At 40.1% G+C, this 17,076-nt stretch overlaps 1 protein-coding gene across 4 annotated transcripts in view; it reads left to right on the forward strand.

Moving 5' to 3' along the window:
- ptprub (protein tyrosine phosphatase receptor type Ub) overlaps positions 1-17,076 on the forward strand; it is a 186,302-nt gene that overhangs the window by 50,367 nt on the left and 118,859 nt on the right. For all 4 annotated transcript variants that reach the window (XM_026183429.2, XM_026183430.2, XM_026183431.2 and 1 more), the window contains exon 2: positions 3,608-3,739. In XM_026183429.2, the coding sequence (XP_026039214.1) occupies positions 3,608-3,739 (132 nt within the window). The remainder of the gene's footprint in view (positions 1-3,607; positions 3,740-17,076) is intronic.

The raw sequence follows: 17,076 nt of genomic DNA on the forward strand, positions 1-17,076 counted from the left end.
CTCAGATCTTGGCTTCCTTCTCCGAGACTTTTGTAGGGAGGAGTCTGTGTGCTTCATTTACTGAAGCAGCGGGGAATAATATAGTGCCAGCGTTTGGATGTGTCAGGTCCCATATCTCTGGCTGTTCTATTAGAAATAGACCCCAGTGCGGGACAATTAACCCCTGGCCTCAGCAGCAGATCTGTGCAGTAACAGCCCAGCATGGGGCAATAAATCAAACCCAGAGGGTGATGCACACACTCCCACCTCTCCTGGTTGGCTGCTACCGTCACCCAATGGACCAAGCTTACATGATTGTAAATGTGCTCCTGTGCTATCATACAATCAGTGAAAGCTGTAGCGATATTGTAATAGGCTGGCCGTAGGCAAGGGCACCCTAAGTGTTTGTTTGTGCCGCAGTTCAATAAATTGGACTGGTGGTAACCTTTGAAACAAGACAGCAGCAACACACAATTTTATAAATCAGAAGGCTGGATGGTACTTTAAGCAGGTTAGCATGTCCGTCAAAGCATCTATTTGTCTCAATATGCCACTATATGGCTGCTAGTGTGGCTTTATATGGTTAATGTTGTTTTTGTCTGTTTTCAAGTGTAGTTTGGGACATTTGTTTTGCCTTTGTGAGGTGCTTGCCACATGGCAGGAAGAAAGAGAAGAGGATTGAGTTGCTAAATTAGTCAGCGGGTTAACTTTAATTTAGTTTTAGTGCCTTAACCTGATTTTTGTTTTTAAATCAGATATTCCCTTATCTAAGCCAGGAAATGGGAAATCTGTTCATTTCCATTCTATTTATTTATTTTTGCAAAAATAGTTCAGGAATCAGAATGGTCCTATATACTCTGAAGTCTGTTAGAATAGGCTATTTTTTACGCTGTCAACATGACATCTATCTTATCCCAAGTGTCACAGGGCAGGAGGCGGACAGGTCGCAGACAGGTTGCAGACTGACAGGTCGTCAGTCTGCAACCATTTGCACTCACAGTCATATTGTTGGGTGGCAATTTAGAATCATCAACTAACCTAACCCACTAAGTGCATACCGGACCACATACAAACTGCACACAGAAGGACTCTGGCCAGATGGTGAAGTCGAGCACAGGACCATCTTGCTGTGAGGCAATAGCCCTAACCACTGTGCCACCGTGCTGCCCTACAATACAAGGATATTATAATTTTTTTTAATGAAATTGTTATGTGCACTATGCTTAGTCTCATGTTTTCCTCTTCAGACACAGATGATCCAGTCAGCAGTTTAGCGTGCCAGAATGAAACCCCCTTCTGTGCTCTTTGCCTACTTGTGCCATTTAATTTCAGTACTTAATATGCAGTAAGCTCAAATTTAAACAGCACAACATGCTGTCAATTAAAATAATATATTATGCTGTAAAAAATATACAAAAGACTGCTTTGATGCTAAACCTTTTCTGCTTTTCATACATGTTGAAGTACCCTCTGCTCCATTTACAACAGTAGACTTTTAGAGCAAATAAGTATGTGAAAATGACTCAGATCTGTAATGTGGTCTACATCATCATGGAGCACAAGTTTTAACTCGTCAATGATGTCACGTTAGGGATGATCTTTTCACTCGGGAGAGTGGTCGTTCCTCTCTAGCAGCCCATCACAGCAGATGTACCATCACTTGCAAAGCCAACAGACCGCGAGTGTAATTTCTTTAGAGACGACCTTCACAACTGCAGGATGCCACCAACAGCAGCCTCGAGTTGTAGCTGCAGTTCGACAAGCTGCAAGAAAGAGCTGTGCATCTCACCTTTGTAAGGAACTCTGATCTATCAATTATCAGACAAGCTGTTGATACACAGCAGGAATATTTCTAGGTTTTTTGGGGCAAGTCCTGCGATGCTTTGAATATAGTTTCTTTTTTATTTATTAAATGGTAGTTTTCACTCTGAAACAGGAGTGCTTTTAGATTTAATGAAAAGCTGGAATGGCACTGATCTGATCAACCCCCCAAGTAGTGTCATCTCCACTGTTGTGGGATCAATGCCCTCGATGTGACAGTCAGTCAGCCTCTGATTTGATTATTTGCACTACAGCATTGAAAATCACCCACACACACCCAGAAACCACAGGATAAAATAAAAATCAGATGCTACAATATTATTTGCCCTATAACTAACTAACTATAACAACTGGAGCGGTCACAATAGTAACAGAGTTATGATTCCTCACTACAGAAAGTCTGCATGTGTTTTTCTCTGCAGCCTGTCATACTGAAGCCATTTTTCAAAATTGAGGATTAGAGAAAAAAGAGCAGCAATAAAGTTGTATATCACAGGGGTCACCTTCAGAACCTGCTTGTGGTTATTCCTGTCATTAGCGTGACTGTTTCGTGCTGTCCTGCTCCAATTAGTACTGACACAACCTCTGGTCTTATGACTGAGCAGTTCAAACTGCCCACTGTTAGAGTGTAATTCTCATGCCGATGGACTAATGTGAAATATGGCAACAGATGCAGAGAGCAACAACTGAAGCACATTATTCTGGACCCAAGGGCCATTAAAGCCATAGCTATTAAATATAATTTGAAAAAATTTGCTTTTTGGCGCATAGAATGGCAGGTTGTGAGGTATTATTATAATCACTACATTCCCCAGAGTGGCTGCTTTCTGCAAATGTTATTGCTATTTGTATATGCCTTTGTGAAAGGGCTTTAGGATGTGTAGTCTTGTTTGTCAATGCTTTATGGGAGGGGTATTTCGCCTCAGATTCAGGGGTAATCATTGCTTTTGCCAGGCTTTGTTTCTTTTTGTGCGAGTTTGAGGTAATTATCGCTCACATGGCTCGGGCTTATTGTTGGTTTGGTTGGAGAGAATTTATTCATATTAGAACAAGTTGGTGTGCTTGAAATGCACACTGAGAACGACATGGGGTTGAGCCTGCATTAAAATGTGACTGGTGGTCACATTGTTGATTTCTGACAGCAGTTTGTCTGCAAATTGCTACAACAGTGTTGTTTGATCACTTTATTGAATTTTAGCACAAATAACGTAGCATTCACAGTGAAACATCTTTGTAATTGTTATGGGTGAAAAAACGACTCTAGGAGAGACACAGGTTGCAATCCCTGTTACAGTTATTGTACCAATTTGTTACACCTAAGTTATTACTTGAAACCAGGGCTGTGTCGTTGGCATTGGCATCAACACTGAGCTGAGGCTATTTATTTGGCCAGAAAGCGTCGAGAGGTGGTGAGTGTGGCTTTGATGCACATCTAGTTGTGGCTGGCAGCTAAGATTGGAAGATGTAGGAGGAAGACATTGTGAAGCTGTGTTTGTTTTTCCCAGTTTCCATAAAAGGAAGAAGTCCCGGGGGGAATTTAAAAAACAGGTCACATTAAGTTGTGACTCATAAAATTACCATGACACTAAAGCTGAAACAATAACCGCTGCATTCTCTAGTTATGGCTTCTTAAACAAATATCTAGTTTATTGTTTTCTTATTCATCTTCAACACTAAATAGGCTGTTGATTTCAATGAAAGTAGAAAATTATGTATTAACCTGTGTGGGGTTTTAACCTTTGAGGTGAATCTGTCTTGATGTACTTTGTTTCTGTCACTGAGTTGACGTTTTCCTCTCACCTTTTAGCTGCTGGCTGCACGTTCGAAGAGGATTCAGACCCTAATCTGTGTGACTTCACCCAAGGAGAGGAGGATGACTTTGACTGGCTGTTGTTTAGGACACAGAGTTCACCTTCTGCCAACTCTGACCTGCTGAAGGGTGAGTACTCTGTGCTCATGGTTCCCTGTCCTCTTTACTTTGTAGTTTTTTTAGACACTGAAACACGGCACACGAGCGTGCATGGGACACAGGCGCCCTGTTTTCATGTCTGGGAAATACATAGACTTGTTTGTATTAATGTGGCTGGCATTATCGGCCTTTAAAAATGTCCTGTGTCCGTTATGCATCAAATTTAATGAAGCCCTCACCCTGGTTTTATCTGCTTCCTGCTAACCCCAAGGATAATTTTATGTTAACCAGCCTCACAGGACTAATGGAAACCAGCATTTCCCTGCCATCATCTTCTCCACTGGTGGTTGCCAGAGGGTGATGGCATGCATAGTTTATAAGGCGCTCCTCCATCTCTGCATTAACAAATACCTACAGGGATCTGACAAAGAGAAGATTGCTGTTTCAGCTTCTCAGCATAAAATACCAGTGGCTGCAGTGCTCTCTCCGGTAAACTACTTCTACTGGGGGAAAACTTGGAATATGATTAAGAAATTGACCTCCCTCGGGTTTAACAAATCAATCAGTGTATGATATGGTAATGAGAATGCAACAAATCCATGACACAGACGTACATTTAAGTGTTCCTTTTACAAGAGGATGGGGAGAGCACTTGCACACTAAATAGGAGGAACCGTTTCTTTAAGCCTCAAAGAAAGCACTGGTATGATTTGTTGGTAGAACAGAGCTAATTCGGTAGACATAAAGATGGGGCAGCTAAGAGGAACAGATGGAGAGATGACAAGATAGGATACAATCAGATACATCATCTAAAAAGAAATAAATGCAGGCTTTAGGGAACATTCTGTCCGTTTGGAAACTATCAACTCAAGTAGCCTTTGAAAACGGTCAAAAACACCCTGCAGGGGTAATTTAAAAGCCGGGTACTTGTGGTTTTGATTTAAAGCATTAAAATCACTTCTTGTCTGCAGGTGGTTATCCAAATACACTTCTGAACTCGATAAATCTCACATTTAATCCCAAATCACTCTTCATTCAGCCACACATCATCAGCATTCGAGCGAGAATCTGCCTGCAGCCGCCATCCAGTTCACAGCAGGCAATGAGATTATTAATTCTTTTCCCTTCGGGTTTAATTAAAACTTACTGCCATGGCATTTACAACAATCCAGAGCCATCAGTGGAACAGACCTGCACAGGTGGAATGAGGCAGGTAGCGTAATCTGCACACGACGGCTGTGAGCGTCAGTCCACTATCGATCCGTCGACCAGGAGACAAATTCTGTCTCATTTCTTAGACGCTCATCCTTCAGCCCTGCACAAGAACCCATGTATTATTCATGTTCCTCTCCTAAATGTTGTCACTGTATATTGACAGCAGCGTTTCTTCATTGTGTTATAACTTGACATTTTCTCTGCCGTGTTATTTAAGGTGGATAATCTTACCGCAGATACAGGCACAGGAAGTTTTTGTCTTTTTCTCCTCCTCTCTGACTTAATCCCCTTGTGTTGACTTCTAACCATGTATCACATTGGGCAGCTAAGGTGGGGGGAATAACAAGAGTTTATGAGATAAGGCTATTTACATTGGACCAGTATTAACTTTGCGGGGCTGAGAAATTGGTGTCGAGGGAAGATTAGTAAACACAGCTGAGATAGCAGCAGCTTGTGGCTCCCAGGAGAAATTAGAGACTACTGCTCCCATGAAAGACAAAATAGTCTTACAAAACAAAAAGAAAAAGGAAGAAAGAGCGCAGTGAGGTCTTAATAAGACTGGTCCTTTTTTTTTTTTATCACATCTTACTTTATTTGGAATTAGAGTTGAGATTTCTGGCTGATTTTTGATAATCTTTCGTTCTTTTGCTTTTGTTTAAATGAACAAGTGAGGCGTGCAGGATGATAACCTTGTACGAGAAGAATGTGTTTGCATGTCAAGTGTACCTCATTTTCTGAAAGCCAGATTCATTAAGCTTGAAAAGTTATGGGGCTGCTGCAATATTCATTATACTGTATCAGGGTCGCCTTAAGCGAAAATCCATTAAATGGGGTTAAAAACAGCTAATGGTGATGTATCTAGCTTTCCTTGTTCACCTTGTTGGTGGAAGTGAAGTGAGTGATTGCCAGCTCCCTCGGTCCACATGCCAAAGTGTCCTTGGATGAGAAAATTGTGTGAAGCAGGCAAAGTAGAGCAAAAAGTATGGGGCACCTCGTAGGCCATTACAAAGCTCTAACAAGTACAGGGTCATTTTTGGAAAGAAGGGTGAAAAACTGAATGCAGACCCTGGATTCCTCACTCAGAATGTGAATACTTAAGAGTTCCTTTGTTTAAGGAATGTGCCAGTGGTGACTAAGAGGCTTCAAGAAAAAAACAACAGAAAGGGTGGATAATTGATCCTTGTGGCTGCATTTAAAAAAATAAAATACCTCAGCTGGTTAACACCTTGAATAACACGCCATTTCTTAGCATTTCATTTGTAAGACTCTGCTCCAAATCAGCATTTTCTGATCACTGTTATCAAAACCTGCTACTACAGTCAAAATACAGCGTGACAGGGATGTCAGAGTTTCAGGTGTGTAATGCAAAAGCGAAGAGCCTCATGTCTTTCATGACATCCATGTAAACGTGGCGTTTTTCTGTAGCCTCAAAGTAATATCACCGATATTTTGAGGAATATTACGATAAAGATATTTCTGATAGTGTAGAAAAAGAAACAAGATCTGTGATTGCAACTTATAGACGGCAGCATTTATTAGTGCAGATAAAATTAATTTCCATCTTTCTTTTCCAACTGTTTGCTGTCATTATGTGAACCTATTAAAACTAAGTGGCAGCAGGAGGAGGATTATAGCGACGTAGCATAAGTTAACTGTCAATGCAAAAGAAGCTTACGTAGTGTTTTGAATGGAAATCATGAAAGTCAAACTACAACACAGCTGCTTTAGTCTAACGGTAACTAAAGTAAGTGAAATATGTAAAGTTTAGGAGCTGCACAATGTTGTTGCATAATAAAACTGAAATAAAAAAATGTTTCCTGCCTATGATGGTGGGTTCAGCTTTTTAATCAGCTGCTTAAAGCTACTTTCCGTCCACTGTTTGCTCTTCCTGTCATACAAAGTGTAACAGGCAAATGCTCCAGTGATGCTGGTGGAGTCGTTTGTTTCCATTTGCGTTACGCATCACCAGCTGCTAGCATCTCCTCCTTACATGCCTTTATAGCAGACTCAACGGTCCTTTTGTGCCTCAAGGTTTGTTGAAACAGGTTTGTTGTTTCCACCTTTAGTGAGAACACTTTTCTAACTAGCTGCTCTCACTCTCAGACATGTCTGGGCTTGTCTCGTCATTGTGTGTTAGAGAAAGGAATTGTATCGGTGATATTTCAGTAGGACACTTTATATCATGTAAAAATGTATACAGATATTAGGGCAGCCCCACCCACCCCCAAGTCAAGTGCGAGGCATACTGTAAGGGCTGAAATGTTTCCCACAAACTTTCCTCCTCGCTTTCTGCCTCAGCAGCCGTACAGGCCAGCCAGTGTCTCTTGGATGTGCAGTTTTTGGGACAGTTTTCAGCTGAGTCACGCAGAAAAACTTTGACAGTACTAAAACAAAGTGTTGAATATGCTGCCGCTTTAGTCTCACCATCCTTTGCATGTTAATCCCTCGCGCTCCTCTCATCTTTTTTGTAAATGTTTTTTTTCCAGCAGCACACATCCACTGAAGATCCTGTTTCTGTCTAAATCCGTCTCCGTGTTTCTGCTACACTGCAAAAAGCTACGGAGTCAATTTATTGACTGTGTACCTTATTTTATTAGCTAGTAGTGCAGAAGTCTTGGACATAAATGCCCGAGAGACCTTTAATAGACTTTATAGTTCGATTGGACCTCGGGTCAAAGAAAGGTTGAGACTTGTATGAACTATGGCTTTAAGTATTGTTGTAGAGTTAGTCTGGTCAGCTGGTACTTACTGCAGCAGTGTACACAATGTAATGACCTGAACAGAGCTAATTCATACAGTGAAATGTGCATCCACCTGTATTTCCAGCCTGATTTCCTCTATTGGGCAGCCATTCTGGTCTTTATCCGTATCCTCTCACCTCTGTTTGGCCTCAGCTCCACACTACAGATCAGCTCCACATTATGGTGCGTGTCATTGAGAATGATCTGAGATCCTTCTGCATGTGTGAAAAGATGAGGCAGAGTGAGCCAGAAATCAGAACTTTCCAGCCATCCTTACTGGTTCTACCTCAGGCGTATTTTGCCTTGCTGTAGGTGGAGAAAAGTCTTCCATAGCGATCATGCAGATACTATTTGACTGTTTTAGGAGAAAGCAAGTGTAAAAAATACACAGCTGCTTTCTATTCATGTTCTTTTTTATCTTCTGATTAATCAGTTCAGTTTAAAAGCAGCGACTCATTACTGGTTTTACTGCATTAGGTGTAGCTGACTTTAAACTAATAGCCGTCTGATCCCTGGAGGAGACACAAATCCCTCTGGGGTTGCATCATGAAGGGAATCCGGTATTCAAAATCTGCTAAATCAAACATGCGGAGCTACCCGCTGTGGTGATTACCCCATGTGAATACGGCAGCAGCTGAAAGTAACTTTTTATTTGAAGACAGTCATTTTGTTCAAAAACTGCATTTTTTGGTGTTGCATAACTGATCAGTTACGGTGATGGGACACTGTTTGTTCAAGATGTCATTACAGCGATGAAGTGCATGCTGGGGGTAAAATCTAAAGTCATCACGCTAACACTTGTTTAATATCGTTAAAGTACGTTTCTTAATCCGAACAATGTGTGGGAGACATTTCATGGTTACTGATTATTATTCATGTTTGTGTAATCTTCATGCATTTTATGTTATGCTCTGTGTGCTCGAGTCAAGCTCACTTCAGCCTTGTGTGTTGTTGTGAGAAGAAGAAGAATGGACCCAGATGTTCTTCTGGAGTGGGTAATGTTTTGGCTTGGAGTGCTGGATCAGCACTAACTATCTGGGCTGTTTTGGTAAACCAGTGTTCTAGTAAGATTATTTCCCACTGACTACATGCTGTTAGAAGGCCCAGGGGGCTCTGAAGGCAAGAGGGTTAGCTGCTGTATCCTGTTTCGCCTCTGCTGGGAGAGGAGAGGGGAGACAGAAACTGTGCAGTAGGAGCTTTAATTTCATTCTGACTCTTTTGTCTTTGGAGACGTGCGGTTGTGCGCATACTAAAGCCTGCAGATGCGTTTCTGCAAATCCTACAGTTTTCGTGCCTCACCTTAAACGAGTAGTTTAATGCCTGAGCCTAAACAAACCGTGAGTGAAAATGAACATAAACAGTGAGTGAATGTGAAACGTAAAGGTGTCCCAGAGGTAATTCAGACTCCAATAATCCTGCGCGAGAGTCGGGAGAATTTTGTGTCCGCAGCTCGTTTATGTCACTTTTGATATCTCAAATGTCAATAGCTGATGGATTTGTTTGTTTGCAAAGCTAGACCTCCCCCTTCCTCTTTGAAAAGAGAACAATTTCCTTCTGATGTGTTGCAGTGTGTTTTTGTTTTGGGGAGAAAAATAGTTGAGGACGGACCTGAAAGGGTGAGCAAAAATATGAAGGTCAAAGTCACAGCTGAGTAAATCTTAATAAAAAAAAAAAAAATGTCGCGCAATAGCCGAAGTGACTTATCAGCTTTACAGAGAAGGCTCGCCTACAAGGCTAAAACTGTGTCATGATGAATGAAATCAGAGATGAGATAAAGTAGTCTGCTGTTTGTTTTCTGGGATGGTGATGCATCTTTTGTTCTTGAAGGGTTTGGGGGGGAACCTTTTAACATTGCACAGCCATATTTATCATTTGGCTTGGGTTACAGAGGACAGCATTTCATTTTAAAGGAGACGAGTCCGGTCTTCTGGTAGACTCTGCGTGTTTCACTCCAGCCAAACGTTCCACCAGCTGATTTTACTAATTAACACACCTTCAATCAGAGAGGCAGGAAATAATTAGTGAAATCAACTGTGGTATTTGCTAGAAAACCTTCCGCGGCTTGGAAGGGGAGCTACTGGCTCACTGGGATAATTGCTTAAGACTCATTACCTCAAGGCAAAGGACATCATACTCATTGATCACTGATGTATAATATAAATGTCTGAAAGCCCAGTGTCCTTTTAAAGCATCTCAAAAATGCTGTAACTACACAGAAGCTTTTAAAATATAGCCGATTAATTGAATTGCTATTCAGGGAAGCGAGCAGCTGCTCCCTTTATGCCTCCTCAACAAGGTAAGGGCGATTCATTAATGTGAATGATAGAGACACATTTGGGAAACGCAGACATTTTGCCAATCACTGAAGCCTGCAGTCCAGCTGAAGTATACTCTGTGACCAGTCTTTTTTTTCATTCTTTGTTTTTCACTCACCCACACAGGTACCCAGATGATAGGAAGGCATGATAATTCAGCCCCCTTTGGCTGGTTTCTGTCTAATTAGTGTCACTTTAGAGGGGTAGCTAGAGGGCTTTTATGTGCAAGGTTGCAGTTTAAATAATATAATTGGAGGTGTAGCTAAATACACTTTCTAGGTGAACCACCTTAACTCATGTGAGATAAAATAACCGGCCACTTGAAGAGTGTATTAGTACAGCTTTTGAAAATGGCTATGTGGGTGTCAGCTGCAGTAACTTTTGTATTTGACACACTTGAGTAGTTAGATATTTTTTCCTACTCTTTTAACAATGTAATGTAGTCACATTTATTTTTTTAGTCTTATGGACCACTCATGGCGCTTTAGACTACAAGTAATTTTTTTTTTTTACTGCATTCATATAACAATTTATTCTTTGCACTTCATCTATCTCACATCCATGAAGACTGTGGAATCCAGTCTTTAAGTGATAACGTGACGAAACCTGCTTCCGGGTCCAAACTACTTTGTGTTTATTAAGGCTGTTGTGTTTTTAACCTGTTTTAATGTTTTGTATCTTGCTCTATTAAATCTGAACATGTCCCTAAAACAGTCAGTGATCACTGCCGGCCTCTCTTGGTTTTTATCATCACTATTCATTTTAAAGCTCAGTTTTTAAAACCTTACGATGGTAACTACAGCCCAGCCCATGAAGCGGTATCTTAATTACTAACCTGTGGATAGATTATCTCGGTTGTTCTACTCACTAAAGTTTGGTCCGTTTATAGCATCCTGCCATGCAATTACATTTGTCCCTAACCATTGGGAACCCTCATGTGAACTTTTATCGATTGGAAAAAAGTTAGCTTTCATCCTCCAGCTTCACTGTGCTAATGTGTTCATATTATGCTAACCTTAGCTGTGTAGCTGGCCACCACGTAGCACATCATTATATACCAGCTAGCCTAACTTCAGTAACCCTACAAAAGTCACAACTGTTTAGTTTTCTGTCTTAATTTATGTCTGAAGTGAAAGCAGAGCTGTACATTTGAATTTTTTCAGAAGTCTCTCAGTCAGAACATGGTATATGATGCTTAGATGGAAACTAGCGAGCTAACTTCATGCTAACTTCTAACTCCTTCAAATTTCATAAATTCCGTTTTCGTGAATGCTTGGATGTTAAACTTAATTGTTACACCTGGTAGAGCAACCACACTGATCATTTTATTAAAGATGAAAGAATTTAGACCGTTTGTAACTCTCAGTAATGCCACAGTGTTTGTTTGACTTTGGGACGTGAAACAGAGTCTGGACCCAGAAGTCAAGTCAGGTAGCACATTTAAAAGACATCAAGTGTTGGCCAAAGTGCTGAACAGAGGGATAATATAATGAAAAGAATTAAAATAGATAAGATGAAAACATTATACAAAAACATTGTAAGACATCCATATCTGTTTGTGAAAAATATGTGTACATGCAAATATGCACATACATATACAAAAATTTACACATTCACACACAAGCACACATACGTGAACATAAGTTACATGTATACACATGCACATGCAAACAACATCCAATGAGATAAAAGACCACAATAGCTAAAACAGAATAAGAGGTGTCAGAGAGATGTGAAAGCCTTGACAAATAGGTAGGTCTTCAGATTGGATTTGAAATGGCTAGTGCCGTCAGACCTGAACTTGCAGTAAGCTGTAGTACTCCACACAGACAAACTCTGGCCAGGATTCGAACAAGGAAGTGTTACAAATGATGTTTAAATACCTGTTCTTGGATTGAGTTTATGTTGTGATGCACTTTCTTTTCTGTCTGCCTTTTTTTCCCTTCTGTGCAACTCATAATGGTCTAAAAAGCTTGATTATTGGTTCTGCACTACTTTTACAGAGCACTGCAGGGTAATTTGAGGACACTATATATGGTGTAGCAATACTCACTAAACATTTGGACAGCACTGCAAAATAGCTAACTCAATAAAACTCAATAGACCACTATATAGTAAGCACAGAGTGAGTTCAGACACATTTCTAGGAAACGGTTGGAGAATGTGAGTGTGAAATACACATTATTTAAACTAATATTTTCACGTAGTATAAACACAAAACCCAGTTACTGTGTTGATATCGATATTCTAGTTTAGCATAAGCTCACAGCTCAGAGCTGCGGTCAGAAGAATACTTGCAAAACTGAATCTTCTATCATTTAATCCAACAGAGTCTTTCTGCTTCTGTTTTAGTAAGCAGAAGATTAACAGAGTTAAAGCATCTTTGTGAATCAAATGTGGATGCTTGAATGAAGTTAAAAGACATTTTTACTACTGCCTGCTGTCTTTGAACATGTTCTTTAAATATTTGAAGCTCTCTTTCTTCTTCTGATATCCTCCTCTTTTCTGCTAATCACACATTCTCTCTTTGGCGATCTGGAGATTGGAATTGGCTTTGTATGTGTGCCTAGTGCGGACGGCTGTGTGCTACTGGATATCTCCCAGCCTCTGTGCTCTCCTCTGCTCCTCCGTGTTCATACTTTGCTCCAACTCTCTTGAAATCTCTGCAGATCACAGGTTCTGGAAAGTTGTTTGAAACCAGACCACATTGCTATCTCTTAAAATTCTGTTTGTGCACAGGACTGAATCGAGCCTTCCCAATACATATGAATTAAAAATGGGAGGGAAAATGTAAAGAGAAGGAAAAACTCCTCGTTTGCAACTGCAGTAACTCATTCATTAGCCATATAGCAGTTTGAATATAGAGAGTAAAGCATGTCTGAGCACTTGAACACTGGCAGATGAGATGAATGCAAATTTGTTACTTTGATAACATTTTATTAATTAAAAAATGTTCATGGTTTTGACAGCTCTGACGGTATTTTGCTCAAAGCAAAGACTTTAGGGATGCAGTCTCTCATTCTGGCATCATCAGGCACTACAATTAAATCATGGAAAACTTCAGCTTTTGCAGTGATTTATTAAAAGTGTATCTTGACATAATTTTCTCCAAAACATCAACACACCTTATCAAGATAGCATCTGATGTCTTGCTTTCAGCATTCAAATCTGTTTTACACTCTTGGTGAAGAGAAATCTCTGTAATTAGTGAGTAAAAAGGGATGTAGTTGGTCAGGTTTAGGACACTATTGGCTCTAGCACAGTATTAACAGGTCATTGTTGCATTTTGTTGTTGAGCTGCATCTTTGTTTAGAATTGTCTGCTTTTATTTAGGTTTACTCTGAATAATTATGTATGACATTATGCCTCATAAATAAGCTCAAACATGAGCTTGTGACACAGTAGACCATAAAATAGACCTGCGCTTTGTATGCAGCTTTGTTGCTAAAGGTGAGGAACAGGGTTCCTTATCAGCAAATAAAGGTTTGACAAACAAACTTCCCAGTTAATAAACAAAGTTTTATATATTGCGGAACACAAGGTTGCCAAGGTTGTGCACACACCAATTATATCAGTGTTGGATGATGCTACAGCCTACAATTTATATCCAGAGCAGGATGCCGTGTGCCATTTAATCAGCCTAATACGAAAGTTACTGAAGTAACAGTGAATGCGCCTAGTGTGTGTTGGGCTGAGATTTCTGGGACTCAAAAAGTTTACTTTATAAATCCTTTTGTGACTATTTCTCTCACCTTAAACACGGTCTGTTATGCTAATTTCTACTTGTGCAGTTGTAGTCCTAGTTTCTAGTAGAATAATCCTTAACTATCTTTAATAGCCCCTCACTTATCTCTTAGCTGAAAAGAGGTGTTTTCTTTCTCTTCCCTCCTGCCAACTTTCTTCTGATTGGCTGCTGCTCACAAACAGAAGTTTTGAACGGCAGGTGGGCGGAGCTTCTGTACTCACATTCAGAGTGTGCCTGAGATCACTATTTTAAATGTTACTTGCTCCCACTGACATTATAGACCAGTGAATCTGAAAGTGTGTACAATGTTCAGTTACATATTTATATAAATGGATTTATTTATACAAAAAGTGAATAAGAAACCTAATTACTGCTCTTGTATTGACGTTTGTGTCCCAGTGGCGGGTGGGTTGCATATTTGCCTTAACTCTTTGCATATGACTGGGTTGCAATTGCGATTTATAGCTAACAGCCTGTGTTTTTTTTTTTTTTTAATGCTTTTTGAATAACATTTTCAAGGAAATTGTTTTTCTCTCTTAATTTGATTAAAGTGAAGATTTAAGATTGGGTGGGCCCCGTGGGAATTTGTGAATTTTAAGTGGGCTGCTCTCCTCTTGACTTTGAGAATGGCTGTTTCAGCCCTGACACAAAAGCTTGAGCTTTAACTAAGGAATTACTTGCACAAATGTGACAGCATGCAAAAACCAATTTCAAAGCTTCCAGATTAACATACAAAAACTGATTTCATTTATCTGTCTTTCTTTATTTTCTATGAATTTTTAACTTAAACTTGTCAAACTGTGTACTTTCTTTGAATGATTGTAGTTTAGTACTGAGCATGAGTCATTTCTAACATGCTCATAAATGATTAAACATCCATCAAAGATTCTACTAAATTTCCATGAACAGTTGCAATCGACTTGGCGTTATTGCCACGGGGTAAAGATGAAGCAGTCACCAGTGCTGAGGAGGCAAATTTCGCTGGCTGATCGCACCAGTAGGAATGTGTGGCTGCACTGAGCCGGGATTTTACCCTTATATCCAAGGGGTATTCTGGAGGATTTGGGGCAAAGTAGTAATTTACAGGTTAGGCATCAGAAACTGTTTTTTAAACTACATGTTTCATAGTTTTGAGAGATATTTACAGGCGGTGAAGACAACAAACATCGGAAACATTTGTCCAGTCCAGTCTTTGTTCGACTGTCTTTGGCCAGCTTTACCCAAACAGATATGCTGATGTCTTTTTAAAAAACTTTTGTAACAGCATCAAGTATGTGACATGAAAAAAAAAAACAAAGTCTTGATTCCTTTTAAAGAATGATTTTTGGTGAAAAATGCAAAGACTTCCGAAGACTCATATGGATGTGAGTCAAAGAGTATAGAGGATAGATTTTTGGTTTTGGTCTGGTGTTGTGTTGATGATGGCACCAACAAAATGGAAACAGCCCACTGGTGCACAAAACAGAAAAAGGCACAGTAAGGCGAGGGAGAACGTATCAGCGACAAAAATGGTAAGGGAGTATCTACCCATGTGTAGCCGACACTTTATCAGCAGGCTTGGATAACTGAGAGTTTACCTCTGCAGAAAATTGTACTTAGAGCAAAGATAATGTAACCTATATCAGACCTCTGCAGTTATTTAATGAAAGAAGGGGGAAAAAACTTGTCTCTCTTCTGGTTTGTTCCAATTCCTGACATATGCATCCCTCATACATTAAACTCATTTTGCTGTGGGATGAGAATGTTGCAGTTATCGCTGCTGACTCGCCATTTGAGAGGCATTATTTTCTGGCGTTTGCTTCGTTTTCATTGTTAGGTTGACTGCTTTTCTAAAGGGAAATAAATGTTGTAGCGATCTCCTGTGGGAGTGTGAATCCACCACCATCTGCTTATAAATGCAGTGCCCTCTAGGACTCGGTTCATTCTTAAAAAAAAGTCCCAGTGGGGAGAACTAGTTGCAACTCTTCACAGAGCAAAACAGCACAAATGAACTCGTAAAAGCATGCATCCCTGCACTTTAAATCTCACAAGCACAAAGCATCTGAAAATGATTCTGTCATTGTTTCAAAACATATTATTTGTTGAGTCCTGGAAATAAAGGTGTCTACATGTGCTATATTTACATCAGCTGTCACTTTGGCTCACCAGTTGATGGATGTATCATTTAGGACTGAAACTGCTGTATATGTTTCATACCTGGGGGGCAAGAGAATTGCAGAGATAAATATCCCTGCAAATGGCATGAGCACAATTTGTATGCAGCTATTGATCCTGAGCTGTGAGACTTAATGATTTCTGTGCTCTTTTCTTCTTCTGTAGACATAGTGGGTGGCAATCTAGTTACCAGTAGAGGTTCTGAGTGTAGGTTATTTCATCACCATTTGTTGAAATAACATTGATTTGAGATGTAGGGTCCCCTTGAGTTAGCATCTGGTTGGAGGCTCATGAAGTGCCAAAAGGGTCCTTTATAGAATAATAGAGTGGGGACAAAACATTTCATTCCTCTTCTTCATGTTCCCGGGTAATGTCTTATCCATGCCTGACATTCGCATTCACACACTTCCTCTCAGGTGCAATTTAACTCAGCATTGTTACCATAATAACTCTTGTCGTGCACAACAGTCTGTCAGTAATTGATATGTAGGCACTGCTTCTGGGTGGAGCCATTTGCATTAAATCGTGTTAACTGATATGATAATGAATGTGAAAGGCCTGATGCAAGCGGAATGACTAACTAGAGATGGATGGCTATTTGAATTATACACAATAAGTAATATATTATATCAGGTCTCAGGGGTGCAGAGCTCTCCCTGAATTTGTTGCCTGTCTTTTACTCAGATCAGCCCGAGCTGCCTGAATATAAATAGTCTGCATCAGATCTGGCATCCCTTTCTTCACTTCACTCCCGTCCTTAATGATATCTGATATGGAGGGAAATCAGCACATGTGGAAATAGATGGTAGAAGCGAGCTGAAATATAACTCCTAACTAACACAGAGCTGTGTTAGTTAGGAGTGACAACAGTAATATCTCAGATCTGACTGATGAAATATCTGCACCGCTTCTCATGCTGGCCGTCTGTTTAATATGTGTGACCACCTCTAAGCTTTTAAGCAGACTGTTGATAATTGGCTTCTCTTGCTTCACCAAACTTTATTATTCTCTATTAACACATATGAAGCGTATTGCCTTTCAGATAAGTTATTGTAGTGTGAAAGACGTGACGGTGGTAAGGCTTGGATGAAGAAGGGACGCCACAGATGACTGAAGACAAAGATGAATTCAAACTTTATTTAAAATTATCTTTTTTCTTTGTGTGTTTAAAACACTGTCATGCCTAAATGGGTTAAA

The sequence above is a fragment of the Astatotilapia calliptera genome, chromosome 11 (genome assembly GCF_964374335.1).
Source record: "Astatotilapia calliptera chromosome 11, fAstCal68.1, whole genome shotgun sequence".
Lineage (NCBI taxonomy): Eukaryota > Metazoa > Chordata > Actinopteri > Cichliformes > Cichlidae > Astatotilapia > Astatotilapia calliptera.